Source organism: Mus musculus, chromosome 16 (assembly GCF_000001635.26).
Source record: "Mus musculus strain C57BL/6J chromosome 16, GRCm38.p6 C57BL/6J".
In the NCBI taxonomy this organism is placed as follows: Eukaryota; Metazoa; Chordata; class Mammalia; order Rodentia; family Muridae; genus Mus; species Mus musculus.
The window spans coordinates 92,536,470-92,551,135 of NC_000082.6; the positions used below are offsets into that span (position 1 = coordinate 92,536,470).

Sequence of the window (14,666 nt, forward strand, 5' to 3'; positions counted from 1 at the left end):
CTTTCTGTGAGGAACCAATGCTGACACCAGTAGAGAGACCAAGCAGCAGCTCCAGGGACAGAGTAAAGTTAGAATATGGTAAAGGAAAAGAGCCAGAAAGACAAGGAGACATAGTACATTCCCTCCTTTGTCATTAACAGGAATCAACTTGATAGAAAATATTAGGGAACTCTCAGAAAGAACCAAACTACAGCCTCTGGGCTACTGAAGCGGAGTGTGTGTGTGTGTGTGTGTGTGTGTGTGTGTGTGTGCATGCGCGCTTGCGCACGTGCACACATACACGTAGGAAACAAAGTAGTATACTCAGAAATCATGATGGGAGTGGGGATCAGCGGCTAAAGAACTTATCACATAAGCAAGAGGACCTGAGTTTGATTTCCCAGAATGCCTGCAAAACATGGCAGATGAGAGGCATCCCATCTCCGGAAGGCAGGGTAGGAGAATCACCGAGTTGCTGGCATTTCAAGTTACAGGCTCAACAGGAGATCTTGTGTCAAAAATGAGGTAGAGAAAAAGGGATTGGGGTGATGGCTCAACAGTTGAGACTTGTGCTTGGCAGAGGCCTTGAGAGTTGCCACCTGCAAATCCAGCAGCAGGGACTGGAATGCCTCCTCTGGCCTCTAGGGACCTCTGCACACATGTGTACACACCCATAAGAAATACTTCTTTAAAACAATACGTTAGGGCTGTGGTTAAGAGCATTGGCTGCTCTTCCAGAGGACCTGCATTTAGCACCCATGTCAGGAAGCTTATAGCTGCCTGTAACTCTAGGTTCATGGGATCCAACCAAGACTCACATGCACAGACCACCTCCCCCAACCCTCTCACTTCCATACACCATAACTTAAAAAGTAAATCTAGAATAGAACTTAAAATGTAGTTAGCCATCCAGAAAGTCACCCAGTGTTGATCTGACTCCTACACAGTATTCACACACTTGCACACATGCACATAGAGATATATACAAACAGAGAGAAATTATAAAAGCAAGTGTCCAGATATTTACCAAGTTTCCTCATTAATATTAAAATATCCAGGGCTGATGGCACTGGCTCGTAATACCTGCCACCCACGAGGCTGACGGAGGTGGACTGAAAGCTCATTCCTGAGTGGGTTAAAGAGCGAGTTCAAGGCCCACCTAGGCAAGATAATAAGACCCCCATGCCTAAATAAAAAGGAGAGAGAGAGCTGGGCTCAGCTGGGGGAGGGGGTCCACAGGGGAGCAATTGCTTAGCGTGCATAAAACTCCAGGTTAATATTTTTCAAAAAGATCACAAGTGAGTCAGGTAAGCATCCACCAAAGAAATAAGAATTCTTGACTGGAGCATTCCTAAACCTGCATTCAGACAAAGAACACCAGACCCTGTCACAGGCTCTCTAGACATTCCTTGGTACTAATTTGCTGCCACACTGCATGAATGGTGGTCGCTGTTATAGTCTGACAATTAAGTACTGAGATCTGATTTGTGCTGAGTCTCATGTTACATTCATTCCAACATCCCAGGATCACTGGGAAGAGAGGGGACATAGCAGACATGACCTTTGTAGCCCTGGATCCCTGCAGCAGATGGAATCGTGCTTCCCCAAGCTTTCATATCGAGGTCCTAATCACTATTACCCCAGGATGGGATTTATTTGGCATGTGGGTCTTCAAAGACACAATTAGCTAAGTTGAAGGTGCAGAAGAGAAGGTTGGACCCTCCTCCAATATGGCTTGCTGCTAAAAGAGGATTTAAGATAGGGACACCCAAACACAGCAAGAAGACATGCACAGACTCAGCTGTACTTCCGTAGTCAAGAGTTTAAGAAGCTAGGAGGAAGGCCAGAGACAGATTCTAACCTAGAAACTTTAGGGGGAGCAGGGTCCCGCTCACATCTTGACTTCTCGGACTATGATAGAAACCCTTTTTGTTTTCAGTTGTTCAAGTGTGCACCACTAACAGAGACACACATCCCTGTCACTGGACACTGTCCTTAGTGACTGATTCCCCACCTGGCCCTTTCAGGACCAAAGAAGCCATCTCATGGGGCTGAGTCCCTTAGTAAACCCGCCCACCTGTCCTTTTCTTGCTCCTACTGTGTCCATGACGACGAGGAACAAGCTGTTTTGTTTATGCACTTTTGCACACAGTAAGCTCATGGTTGAGCAATCTGCTTAGAAGAGAGTAGTGGACTTCTGAATACCAGACGTTAGGGATTGCTGGAGATGGGGTTGAACAACTAGAAGAGAGAGCTGATTAAAAGATCCTGATGAAATCTAAAATGAAGACCTCCCGTATGTGTGTCTTCATGTACTACGTAATGCAGTAGCTGACACCTGCCAAGGCATTGCCACAGACACAGGGAGAAAGCCACTGGCATTCTGTACACACGCATGGCTGGAACCCAAGGATCACCTCTGGGAAACTTGATGGGCAAGCTACAAGAGGAAGGCTGACTTTGGCTTACAGTTGGATGGGATAAAGCCCATGGTGGCAGGGAGGGCATGGGGGCTGGAATGTGAGGCACTTGGTCCCAAGGCATCAGCAGCGAGGACACAGAGCACTATGGGCGCTGGTGTCCAGCTCCTTAAGCCCTTTCTGTTCAGTCCAGGATCCCAGCCCATGGAGTCGTTCGTGTCTTCTACATTTAGGGTAGGTAGGTCTTTCAGTCTCAATGAACACACCCTAGAGGCTCCCTCATTGTGGTGCCCACAGGGTGGTCTCCCAAGTGATCCTAGATCTTATCACAGAGCACTTCATTTGGGTCCTGTACTTCTGTTACCGACTCCCCCTACCCACCCACCCCCAGACCCCCACCCTTCTCCCAAGGTGCCCTAGCAGAGTTAAAGTGCCACTATGGGTGGCCCACATGACCATAGGATGACATCAGAAGTTAGGCTGTGAACCTCCCAAGGATGGGTTGCCTGACCTGATCACCCACGTGAGTGGCCTGTCACCTGTCACCGTCTCCCCTTGATTTGCAGATTGTCGCCAAGAAATATAGAGATTTTGAGTTTCCTTCTGAAATGACCGGCATTTGGAGGTACTTGAACAACGCTTACGCCCGGGATGAGTTCACTAACACGTGTCCGGCCGACCGGGAGATTGAACACGCATATTCCGATGCAGCGAAAAGGATGAAGTGACACTGGCTTGCAGCAGATGAGTGGGCGGGCCTTCCAGGAGAGCCCTCTGTTTCTTCCCTGAAACAGCTCTTTTGCGAAATAGCGCTGACTCTCTAAATGCCACCATAGGATGCGGGGCCTTGAGATTTGTCTACTCATTCCTCCTACACTAATTTATATCTTTGAGATTCAGTTCTCTGGTAATCCATGTTTAGGGCGATAGTGTTTTGTAGCTTGTTTCAGGGCAAACAGGCTTTGACTTAAGTTCTTGGCATTTTAAAGAGGTTAGTCTTTTTTTTTTTTTTGATAGTTTTCATAATCACCTGGCTTGTTTTTCTCTTCTCAAGTATCAGTTTAAAATGGAGATGCTGTTTTATACTTATAGAATACTTTAGAACAGTATTAGAGGGTATGAAGAAGAAATTTTTTAAAATCACCTAAAATTCTATATATTTTCTGATGACAATTTGATGAATGTTTCCAGAATCGGTCAATCTTTCATGTATGCCTGTGCTCATGCGTGCACATACATCACATATAATTTCATTCATTTGTGGAATGGCATTTGTGTAAGAAAGCAATGAAGGGATCTCCTGGTTCCTTAAAGGTTATCACAGAAGACTTAAAACAAAGGATTTAGCCCTGCTGAGCCACACAGGGGCTTGGAGAGCCTCTTGCAGAACCAAGGGACAGCAGGACCTAGGATAATGGGACCAGGGTATCTTGCTTCTGCTTTAAGGATGTTGTTGCTCTGAGCCCAGGTGTGGAGGAGAGGGTTCCCCGTGCCTTTGGGTCTACTCCTTTTCTGGAACCCATTGTTCTCACTCCCCCAGAGGGACTGTGCTTTCCTGGGGACTCTTCCTGTCAGCTCTGGCTTGGAGACTCTCCCTGCCTTATATCACAGTGTAAACCTACAAGTCCTGCTCATGTCAGTGCTTCAGTGAAGATGGTGTACCCGAGGCTAGCTCATTCACGTCTTCTTTCTATCTCATTGCTGTTCTTTCTGTGTCAACCTGAGGCGAAGCAGGAAAACTGAATTCCAGATGAAAATCCAGAAAGTCCCACTCTTAAGCTTTTCTGGAAAATGGTCCTTTCCTGAGAAGTTGAGGAGTTTCTGGTGTGCTTGTGGCATTCCCTCCATCATTCTTGGGGCCACCCTTGGTCATAGTGAGGCCTGTTCCAGCCTAACCATGAATGAGGAAATGTGAGCTTGCAAGCTCTGCAAGGCTTGTCCCTTCACCACCACACACCCTACAGGAAACATCTCTTGTACACTTGGCTAGAGCGCTGGGCTCTGGAACCTCGTGCTTCATAGGCACTTGGGTGAGGGTACCAGTAAGACCCCGAGATTAGGTGAAAAAATATCTCGAAAGGAAACAAAGTCCAATATGGTGGCCACTACATTTTCTTGTTTCTTGGAAGCTGTGGCTTCAGTCCAATAGTCTATTTCTTTGTCACTCAAAGAAGGTTTTCAGGGTCGTGTCTAGCCTGTCCCACCCTGCTCCACATCACTCTGCACCTCTGTAGGAGTCACCTTGTTAAGCTCTTGTGACATTCAAACTTGGTAAATGAGTTGATGGTTGGGAGTTTAGTTTTGTTAATTTTGTTCTTTTAGATATTAAAATGATCACAAGCGGTGTGCCTTACAAATTAAACATTCTCAATCAACTCCATCGTTTTTCTTTAGTTTGTGTCTGAGTGTTTAACACGCCTGTGTGTGTGTTTGTGTTTGGACTGTGTGGGTGTGCGTGCACGTGCGGGGAAGGCTTGGGATGACGGAGGTTGAGAATCTTCTTGACTGCTCTCCTACCTTACTTTTTTTGTTTTTGTTTTTGTTTTTCTGAGACAGGGTTTCTCTGTGTAGCCCTGGCTGTCCTGGTACTCACTCTGTAGACCAGGCTGGCCTCGAACTCAGAAATCTGCCTGCCTCTGCCTCCCAAGTGCTGGGATTAAAGGCGTGTGCCACCACTGCCCAGCTACGTTACTCTTTAAAGGCAGAGCTTCTTATTCAAGCCCAAAGTGTATGGCTAGTCTCACTATTGAGCTTGCTCCAGGGATCCCATCTCCACCTCTGAGGCTGGTGCTACCACACCCGCCTGACATTTACCTGTGTTCTAGGGAAGTGAACCCCGGTGCAGCAAGCACTTCACTGCTGAACCATTTCCAAGCCACAGTAGAAATTAAGTGAAACCAGCCTCCCCTGCCCCAGCTTGCTCTCTCACACTTTGCCTTTTCCATTTGGATTCGAAGGAATAAAAACGAAGAGTGCAAATCTGAACCAGAGGTTGCTTATGTTCGCGTGAGATAACCCATGTGTGTTGTAAACCACAGAGGTTTTAACGGCGCCTCAAAGCGGTCTGAACAGACATTGTGTGGCCTCTTTGTCCAGGTGGCTGAAATAGATGCCGTGTGGGCCATTTCATACAGACTGGTAGCTCTAGGAAAGTGGCTCCTGGGGGGCAGTCATCCTCATTCCTGGCCCCTGTGCCCAGCCTTATGTCCACCTAATGGCCATGCCCCCAGCTCCACCCTCCCTGGGAAATCCCCCCACAGATGCTGAGTGTGTGTAACATCTGGGACGATCCAATTCCATCCTCACTTACAGTTGTTGAGAAGAATTAGAAAATAACCGCATTGTTTTTATTAGAAAGCCAACTCTCCTTTGACTACAGAGAGCACTGCATAGTTATCCTGTAGAAGTCAGTCTGAGAAAAATCTTAGCAGATCCGGATATTAAGGCCTTCGCTTGCCACGTGCCGACCCGTGGCGCACATGCGCACTCACCAGCGCATGCGCACTCACTCACCTGCACATGCATATTATACATGCTCACCATACTGTCACAAATACATATGCATACACCCCCATTACCCTTAACACCCCCGCAATACACTCATTCCCACATGTGTTTGCATGTATATGCATATACATGTGCACGGCTTTGCCCAACTCCCAGAGCGAGTGGAGCTCAGGGCTTCCCTTGTACATCCGGCACCAATGCCTGGTGACTCACACCCAGTGGAGTTCCGCCATCCTTTAGGCCCCAATTATCAGTGGTTCAAAGTTATTCTTGGAAATAATTGCTTTAAAAAGCTAGAATACCCCCCAACCTTTCTTTGTCTTTTACAGTTAAGAGAACAAAAACATGTTTTATTCTAAGAATGTGAAATCCACAATCTGGTAACATGGACGAATAAGTGATAAACGTTACAAAAATGACAGTGGCTTAGCTTTTCCTCTTAAGTCATTTACCTTTCAAAGTTTGAATTTTTGCTTAATCTGTTACCATGCTTGTGGGCGTGGTCATTTTAAAAGGCTGGATGGAGATCCCTGGCAACAGGGACAGGCTCACCTGGCACTAGTAGGTCTAGCCTGCCCTCCTGTCCTCTGTGTGCTTAGGAAGCCAAAAGGGATCGCCCGCTGCCATAGCCTGGCTTGGACAAAATAAGTGGTGTCACCGCTGAAGGATCATCCCGAGTTTTGGACAGCTCTTGCTTTGAATGGGGCTGTGTAGTCGGGGAGAGCCCAAAGCTTATTATTTGGCTTAAACTAACTAGTACAGGTACTTGTTCAGGTTGTGATCCAAGGGAACTTATGTTCAGAAGTGTGGAGCAGCACACATCCGGATGGCACGGGAGCTATCTGTCCCGAGAATAAGGCTCAGGTAAGACTACCAACGGGGTCTTATCTTACACACTATTTCATTCATAGCCACCCAGCCCCTGTCCCAGCTCCCTCTGGGTGCCTCCAGGGCTCCCAGCTCTTCAGTGGATTTAACAGCCCTCTTGGAGCGAAGCCATTCTCCCCACCGAGGCTGCTGCCTCTTCTTACTTCTTCCCATAATACCCTCGGTGACAGGACAAGAAGAGTGTCCCCATGGTCTTGCCCAGGATGGCCCAGAGTCCATCAGATCAGCCGGCTCTGTCACCCTGGAAGGCTGTCCTTCCAAGAGGCTGCTGTCTGCGAATCTGAATTAGATGTCTCTCTGAAGCTTTGAGTCTCCGTGTACCGACACCCACCAGAGCCTTGCAAGGCTCCTCCACACTTCCAACGCCCGTAAACTCCAGAACGATCTTATGATAATCCTGATTCCCGGAAGCAGGGGGTTAGTCCTTTCTGAGAATGTTCCTTGCTTTGAGAACAGGAAATGTTTTCAAACGACGTCATGGTTTTCACTTGCATTATTTGATTTTCTCATTTGAGGATTAAGCACTAAGAAGCCGAGCGTGTTCTCCGCCTCTTCTCCAGAGGATTTTTTTTTTTGAGGCAGTCCTGAGAAAACAAATAATAAACAGCAGCCAAATCCTTAGCAGACATAATAACATGCCATTATTGTGACAGTCTCCTTAAAGCCCAGCACAGGGGAGGCTGAGGCAGAAAGAGTCCCTTGAGCCTGAAGCTACCCTGGGCTGCAGAATGAGACTCAAAAAGAAGATAACATTCTCTATAATCTACAACATAGCTGGCTGTTTTAAAATTATTGTTATTATTTTGGTATTTGCTCTTCTGATTGGCTTTGGTCATAAAGCAGAAGTTGTCAGAATGGAGTGGGCATGAATCTGATCCTCTGTCACACAGGTGGGAAGTAGTTATACTCTGAATTCTTGGTTCTCTACAACACAGGGATCTCGGGATGGTGGTCACTGGAGACTCGGTTGTCCCTTCCATAGGTCTCTGGGCTGACGGGGTGGGGAGAGTTGGCCTGGGGCTTTGCCAGACACACTGAACTGGGAGGCTCCACAGCAGACTGTCAGATTGATTGGGACGCCCTTATTTGGCTTGGACACACTATTTTCAATTGCCTGATAGTTACACAAGACTTGATTTGACTCCCTAAAGCCAGAATCCCAGACCCATGCAAGCCAGTCTCTTTTCACCACTAGGTGGCACTTCCTTCCACCCCTGGAGCCTCCTCCACCTTCCATGGGACTGGACCAGAAGTACTAGTTGGGTTGACCATTCTGGCCTGATGCAGACAGATTAAAGTTTTCATCCAAGCACAGCCCAGGCCTCTAGGTATTTCCTAGGGACCAACCTGTCAAAAGGTGGCCTGTCAGAGCCAAACAACAAAGTGTGAATTCATCCTATTGGTTCCTGGAAACCCACCCCAAATCCTGTTTTGTTTTATTTTTTTTTTTCTTTCTGGTGTGCTAAGTGACCGTGGGAAGCGGCATTCTGCTCAGTCCTGTAATTATTTGCTTTGTCATGGAAGTGCCAGGAACAAGAAGCCCCTGATTATGCCTGACACCAACATAAGTAGGGAGTCGGGATAAAGTCAGATGTATTGATGATTTCTTGTTTGTCGACAGATTTAGGGACATTTAAATCAATCTTAGGGACTCAGAGGTCCAGTTCCAGGTCCTTGGGCATCCAATATAAGACCTCAGTGTCCCCACCATCTCCCCACCATGTGCAGTCTCTCATGGTACAAGGGATGGCCCAAGAATGTTTGCACTCGGCCCCCTCCCTCCTCAATATCTCATGTAGCCGGGAACTGGGATCACCGTCTACCATTGGCTGAACCCCCTCTAACATTATGCCTAGTTTAACTTGGACTTCTGTATCATCCTGGGTTCTAGCATCATATGGTGTAGTCATGAAGAACATTGCTGGGGGGTGGGGGTGGGGCTGCACAGAGGAGAAAGGTGGCTGTGGTTCCTTATGGGTACACACGCGGGGTACACGCGTGTGAGTGCGTAGGCATGCTTCCATGCACGTGGGCATGCGAGCACGTGTACACTCACCCATCTGCATGTGCAAACATAGGCACATGCACACACACAAGTGTATCTATGTTAGGATATATTTATATATGCGCGCACACACACACACACACACACACACACACACACACACACAAATGTAAAATGCTCTCTCAAGATTCATAGTGGCTTGGAACTGCAGAATATGACCTTATTTCAAAAGAGGATCTTTGTAGATGAAGTTAGTTAAATTCCAATGAGCTCCCGTCGAATGAAGCTGGTCCCTAATTCTGGTGTCACGGATGTCGTCCTAAGAAGAGACAATACACAGACACACAGAAGGAAGGGACCGTGTGCTGACAGGATGGGAGGCAGGAGAGGTGCAGCAGAAAGCCTGGGAATGCCAAGACTACATCACTTCTACATCATCTCTGTCACCACCTGAAGCTAGAAGAGTCTCTGCTGATACCTCAACTGAGAGTTCCAGCCTCTGGACCAGTGAGAACGTAGCACATTGATGAGGTAAGCTCCACCCACTGTCTCCATGGTACTTCCTTACTCCCCAGGAAACTAAGACCCAATGAGAGTGGTAGGAGTCCTGCTTGGGCCGCTGTGGGAGAGACCTGCATTACTCTTTTTATTGCTGTGACAGAGGCCCTGACAGAGAGAGACAAAGAGAGGAGGAAGGGCTCATTCAGGGCCCTGCTCTAGGCAATGCTGTAGCCCATCACGGCTGCCAGGAGCCACACTGCATGCATTAGGCAGCAGGTTACTGGTTGCGTTGCTGTGGCTCAGACCGGAAGTGGAGCCAGCCTCTAACCTCAGCTCATACTCAGAGGACCCTACAACTGCCGTTCAATCCCCAGACACGGAAAGTTCCGAAACAGTGCCAGCAGTTGGGAACCAGCAGTACGGTTGCATGAGCCTGTGGGGGACACTTTGCATCTGACGAAACAACAGCCCCAGTTTCCTACTGTCAAATGCAGGAGTTGCACGGGCACTGCAGTCTGTGCTTTCCAACCTATTCAGTGTGCAACCCTGACTCGGACTGATGGGCTCGGGCCCAGTGATAATATTGTCGAGAACAGTCCCCGGGCACAGAAACGAATGCCATCTTTATTACTCACTGCCTCATTGCTGTGACAATATATTTGACAAAAGTGACTTAGGGGCATGGGTTTATTTTGGCTTACGGTCTGAGCGCACAGGGAAGTGATGGCGGCAGATGGGGGCAGCTGTCCTATTGCATCTGCAGTGAGGTAGCAAAGCCAGGTGATAACTAATGCTCTTTATTCAGCCTTTTATTCAGCCCAGGAGCCCAGCCCATCGGGCAGAGCCGCTCACATTCAGAGTGGGCCTTCCCAACTCAGTTACATCTCCTGGAAACGTCCTCACAGGCACACCCAGAGGCTCTCACACCAGGGCTAGTTCTTAGCTTGGACATTGCTCGACACCTGCTTAAGGAATTTTTGGTAGACATTTTGCTTTCTGAAGGAGCCATTCTCCACATTTAGGGCTTGTATGACACCTGTAACTACAGGAAGGGTGTCTACTCACTGGCTTGCTTCTTAGGGCATCAGCAGTGCTCGCCTGCAGTGTGTCCATTGGGATTCCTTTGCACAGAACACCTCCCATGGCATCACCTCAGCTTTTGATAATCCAAGCAGTGAGGAGTGAAGGTTGTGGGAGCCCTTTTGGCATCCTATCAACTTCCTTCCATCTAACCTCAGCTTGCTTCACTAAAGGAGTAACTAACACACGTGCTTTGAGAAGTTTGTCCAAGGAACATCGATGTGGAGGAATGCGGGCATGTTTTCCTTCTAGAGTTGTTTTTATGGCCATGATGATCATGGTGACGATAATGGTGTGTATGTGTGTGTGTGTGTGTCTGCTACATGTATGTAGGCAGGCAGGTGTGTACTGAGGCCAGAGATGGGCATCAGGGCTTCCCCTCTTATTTCTCTCTAGGTTATGTATTTAAGAGGCGATCTCTCACTGAACGGAAAACTTGCTGTTTTGTGAGATACCAAGAAATGCCTCTTTCTACCCCTTGCCACCCCTGTACATCACTGAGTTTACAGTACACATAGCCATGCCTGGTTTTTCAGGTGCTGGAGGTTCAAACCCAGGTCCTGATGCCTGCACAGCAAGTGCTCTTATCTCCCTAGTCGTGACGTAATCGTTTTCTACACCAAGCAACAAAGGCCACAAAGCTATCAACTTAGCATACATGACTTGTATTTATAAGCCACAGGCTGCAGGCGTCGGGGAGTATTTTGGTTTGGCTCTGAGATGTCCTCGGAAGACTTTGTGGTGCTGAGTGTTGGTTGCTAAGCTTATGGGGCTGATGAAATGTACAAGGCTGTTTAGCAAGGTAGGCTTAGGCGACTGAGAAGTGAGCAACTTGGGATGTGTCCTTTGAGGGCCCTTCTTCCATCTTCTTGCTTTCTCAACACTAAGAGGTGGGTGGCTTTTGCTTTCCCACATGCTCCTAGCCACAGAGATTTGACTAATCCACTAGAAGTCGGTGTGTTCCAGAACTGCTTATCTTGTTCAGGGTCACAGAGGCTGAGAGGAAGGTACTGGCTAAAGCTGGATTCCCACACAAGGTTTTAAGGTCAGCTCCTGGTGTTTAAGACTGCCTCACCTCTCTGCAATCTCCTGTATCTCTGACTTGTGGTCTCCCTTTGAAGCACTCACTTGACTAGTCCAGGCTCATCCGAGGAACTCTCCTTTATAATCAGCTGATCAAATCAAACCCTTGCAGTCCCTATACTCAAGTCAACGAATTAGGGACTGTCATTTCCTTTGCTCTGTCATGTGACCTAATCACAAGAAGGATACTATATTTTGTAGAAGTTTTGTCCCAGTTCTTCCTCCCAGCCCCATGCTCCTTGGCCAACCTAGACTCAGACTTAAAATATATCTACAAGTACCTTGGCCATATAGCTAGGCTCTTCCCTGACTAGATCATAACTTTTTATAACCCATTTACTGTAATCTGCACTCTGCCCCGTGGCTCGTTACTGGTGCTCAGACACCATTAGTATGTCTTGTCACATCTTCCTGGGTGAATCTCCTGTGCCTGACTCTATCCCAGAATTCTTTCTCTTTCTGGATGTTAACGTTCTATCTCCTGCCTAAGGAAATCAGAGAGGGCATAGGGCATCATATTTGTTATTGACAGGTGCCACACCCATACAGACATACGATATTCTCTCTACAATATTTATTCACAAGTCCTACCCAACCTCAACAGCAGGGGCGTGTACACCAAGGCCTGGGGTTCTCAGGAGCCAGCTTAGGCTTGTCATAGTCAAGCGAGAGAGTCTGTGATGAGCACTCTAGAGGAAGACCAGAAACACACAACCCCTGGTTGAGGTCAACAGAGGTTTCATTGCCAAGCCTCTTAGGTGTTGCCAAGCTGAGTCGTGGCATCAGGTGTCTGCCGCATATCTTCTTGGCGTACATCCTCCAGACTCTCTTACTGTTAATCCTCAGGCTCAAACTCCATGGGGCGGGCAGGTCTGACATTCCCTGAAGTCCACTTGACCTGATTCCCAGGTTCCTGTGACAAAGCAAGAGTTTGTTGACCTCCACGTCTTGGCACCAAGTGCACTCTTTACCCGGTGTTTTTGCCAAAGGGTGGGGAGAGAAGGTGGAGCCGAAGGAAGGGTTTCTTGCAGTTGGTCAATGAAGGGCTTTGTCGCGACTCCTCTCCATGTTGAACAGGTGGCCAAGTGTCTTGGTACAAGGTAGACATGTTTCTCCTTTAGTCCTCCCTGAATTCAGCTCAAAGGCAGTTACATAAATGAACAACAACACCACCACCACCATGGATAACAGCCAAGCCAAGGCTGCTCCTTTAGAAGAAAAGACCATTTTTAATAAAGAGCCTGGAAGATGCTGCACACAACTCTAAGGCCCAAATTCTTCCCTGTTCTCAGGTTTCATCCTCGAGATGGCTGGCTTTGTCAGCTTGTCACAGTCTAGAAGCACCTGGGAGGAGAGTCTCAGTGAGGGGTTGTGTGCTGGCTGGTTTTAGGTGTCAACTTGACACAGGCTAGAGTTATCACAGAGAAAGGAGTTTCAGTTGGGGAAATGCCTCCAAGAGATACAGCTGTGGGGCATTTTCTCAACTAGTGATCAAGTTGGGAGGGCCCCTGGTGGGTGGTACCATCCCTGGGCTTGGGTTCTATAAGAGAGCAGGCTGAGCAAGCCAGGGGAAGCAAGCCAGTAAGTAACATCCCTTCATGGCCTCTGCATCAGCTTCTGCTTCTTGACCTGCTTGAGTTTCAGTCCTGACTTCCTTTAGTGATGAACAGCAGTATGGAAGTGTAAGCTGAACAAACCCTTCTCCCCCTCCCCCCCAACTTGCTTCTTGGTCATGATGTTTGTGCAGGAATAGAAGCCCTGACTAAGACAGGTTGTGAGACCAGGGTGGCCTGTAGACATGTCTTTAGGACATTGTCTAGATTGTATCAAGACCCAGCCTAAAAGTGGGCAGTGCCATTCCTTGGCTTTGGGTCCTGAATAACCAAAGAGCAGGAAAGTGAACTGAGGCGCAGGTGTGCACATATCCACCCCCTGTCTGCTCCGTGCCGTGTGACTAATTGCTTCAAGCCCCATCCTTGACTTCTCCACACAATGGACTGGAGCTAGGAGCTGATTAAACCTTCTCTCTCTCTAAAAGTTGCTTCTGCCAGGGTGTTTTGTCATAGCAAAGGAAAGAAAGCAAAAGAGCTACCCGTGCACGCTTGGTAGTTTTGTAGTATGTGTTGTTTCAATGATTGGATTATCATTCAAACCAGTCACAGTCTTTCAAGTGGTGAGAGCTGTAAAGGCTATAAACTGGCTTCTCTGGGTTGCATTCTTGAATACGGGAAGTTGGAGGCCTTCAGCACTTATACCGAAGGGAAAGAAAACCTCTGTCAAAAATCAGAACACTAAGGTAGTGACCAGGCTCCTGTGGATAAGAGACAAGCAAGGCCTGCTTGTGCCATGGAAGGTCACAAGGGCAGATACAAACACAGACAGAAATCTGGTCCTCAGCCCCAAGGCTCTTGGTGCAGAGAGGGAGACTCAGTGTGTGTCATCTCTGAGATTTGTTTAAACAGCACTCTGTCTGGTTCTGTATGACACACACTTGTCTACACAGCTTGAGTAGCTACATCACCACTTCCCAACTTTTGGAAAAAAAAATCCCCTTCCAAGGACATGATGAACATTTCTCACTGGGAAAGGCCGGAAGGTGACCACCTTATAGCCTGCTTAGCTTGGTTTCCCTAGGAATCACATTCCAGTGAGAGATACCATCATTTGTGTAATAAAAATAATATTTTAAGCAGTATTGCCTACTCTCCTGATTCTTGGGATTTTATGTCCTGGGAGAACAATTAAATTTTGGTTTTGTAACAAAACTCAGCCAAGTTGGTTTTGTTCTCAGGCACGGTTTCCGTCGGTCCTGTTGGGCAACACAGCGGTCTCCTTGGTGAGAAATGAACGCATGGTCTCAGCCAGCGTCTTAACAGCTGACACGATGATGACCCTTATCAGGAAGCACCTTTTCTGGGGACCCTGGGGTACCCTGTTATTGTGTTTGCTATAGAGACACACATACTCCCAACTTGTCCTGAAAGCCAGACCCAAGAAAATGTTCCCTGTGTGTTTAGGCGTTAATTTGGTTTCCTAAGAACTTTCTAGAAAACAATAGTGACTTGATCTGAAATGGCTGAGATGGGGGAGGTGTTTAAATTTACCCCCAGGACATCTTGATAAAGAAAAGTGTCTCATCTTTCAGAGACATCTCGGGGTTGCCCTGTCTGGTTGGGCTGATTACATCACCTGTTGGCTTGGTA

At 47.7% G+C, this 14,666-nt stretch overlaps 1 protein-coding gene across 1 annotated transcript in view; it reads left to right on the forward strand.

Moving 5' to 3' along the window:
- The window catches only part of Clic6 (chloride intracellular channel 6), a 43,095-nt gene extending 38,323 nt beyond the window's left edge, over window positions 1-4,772 (forward strand). Inside the window, exon 6 of the mRNA NM_172469.3 lies at window positions 2,966-4,772. Coding sequence (NP_766057.1) covers window positions 2,966-3,127 — 162 coding nt within the window. The 3' untranslated portion in view covers window positions 3,128-4,772. The remainder of the gene's footprint in view (window positions 1-2,965) is intronic.
- Window positions 4,773-14,666: the final 9,894 nt, after the last annotated feature.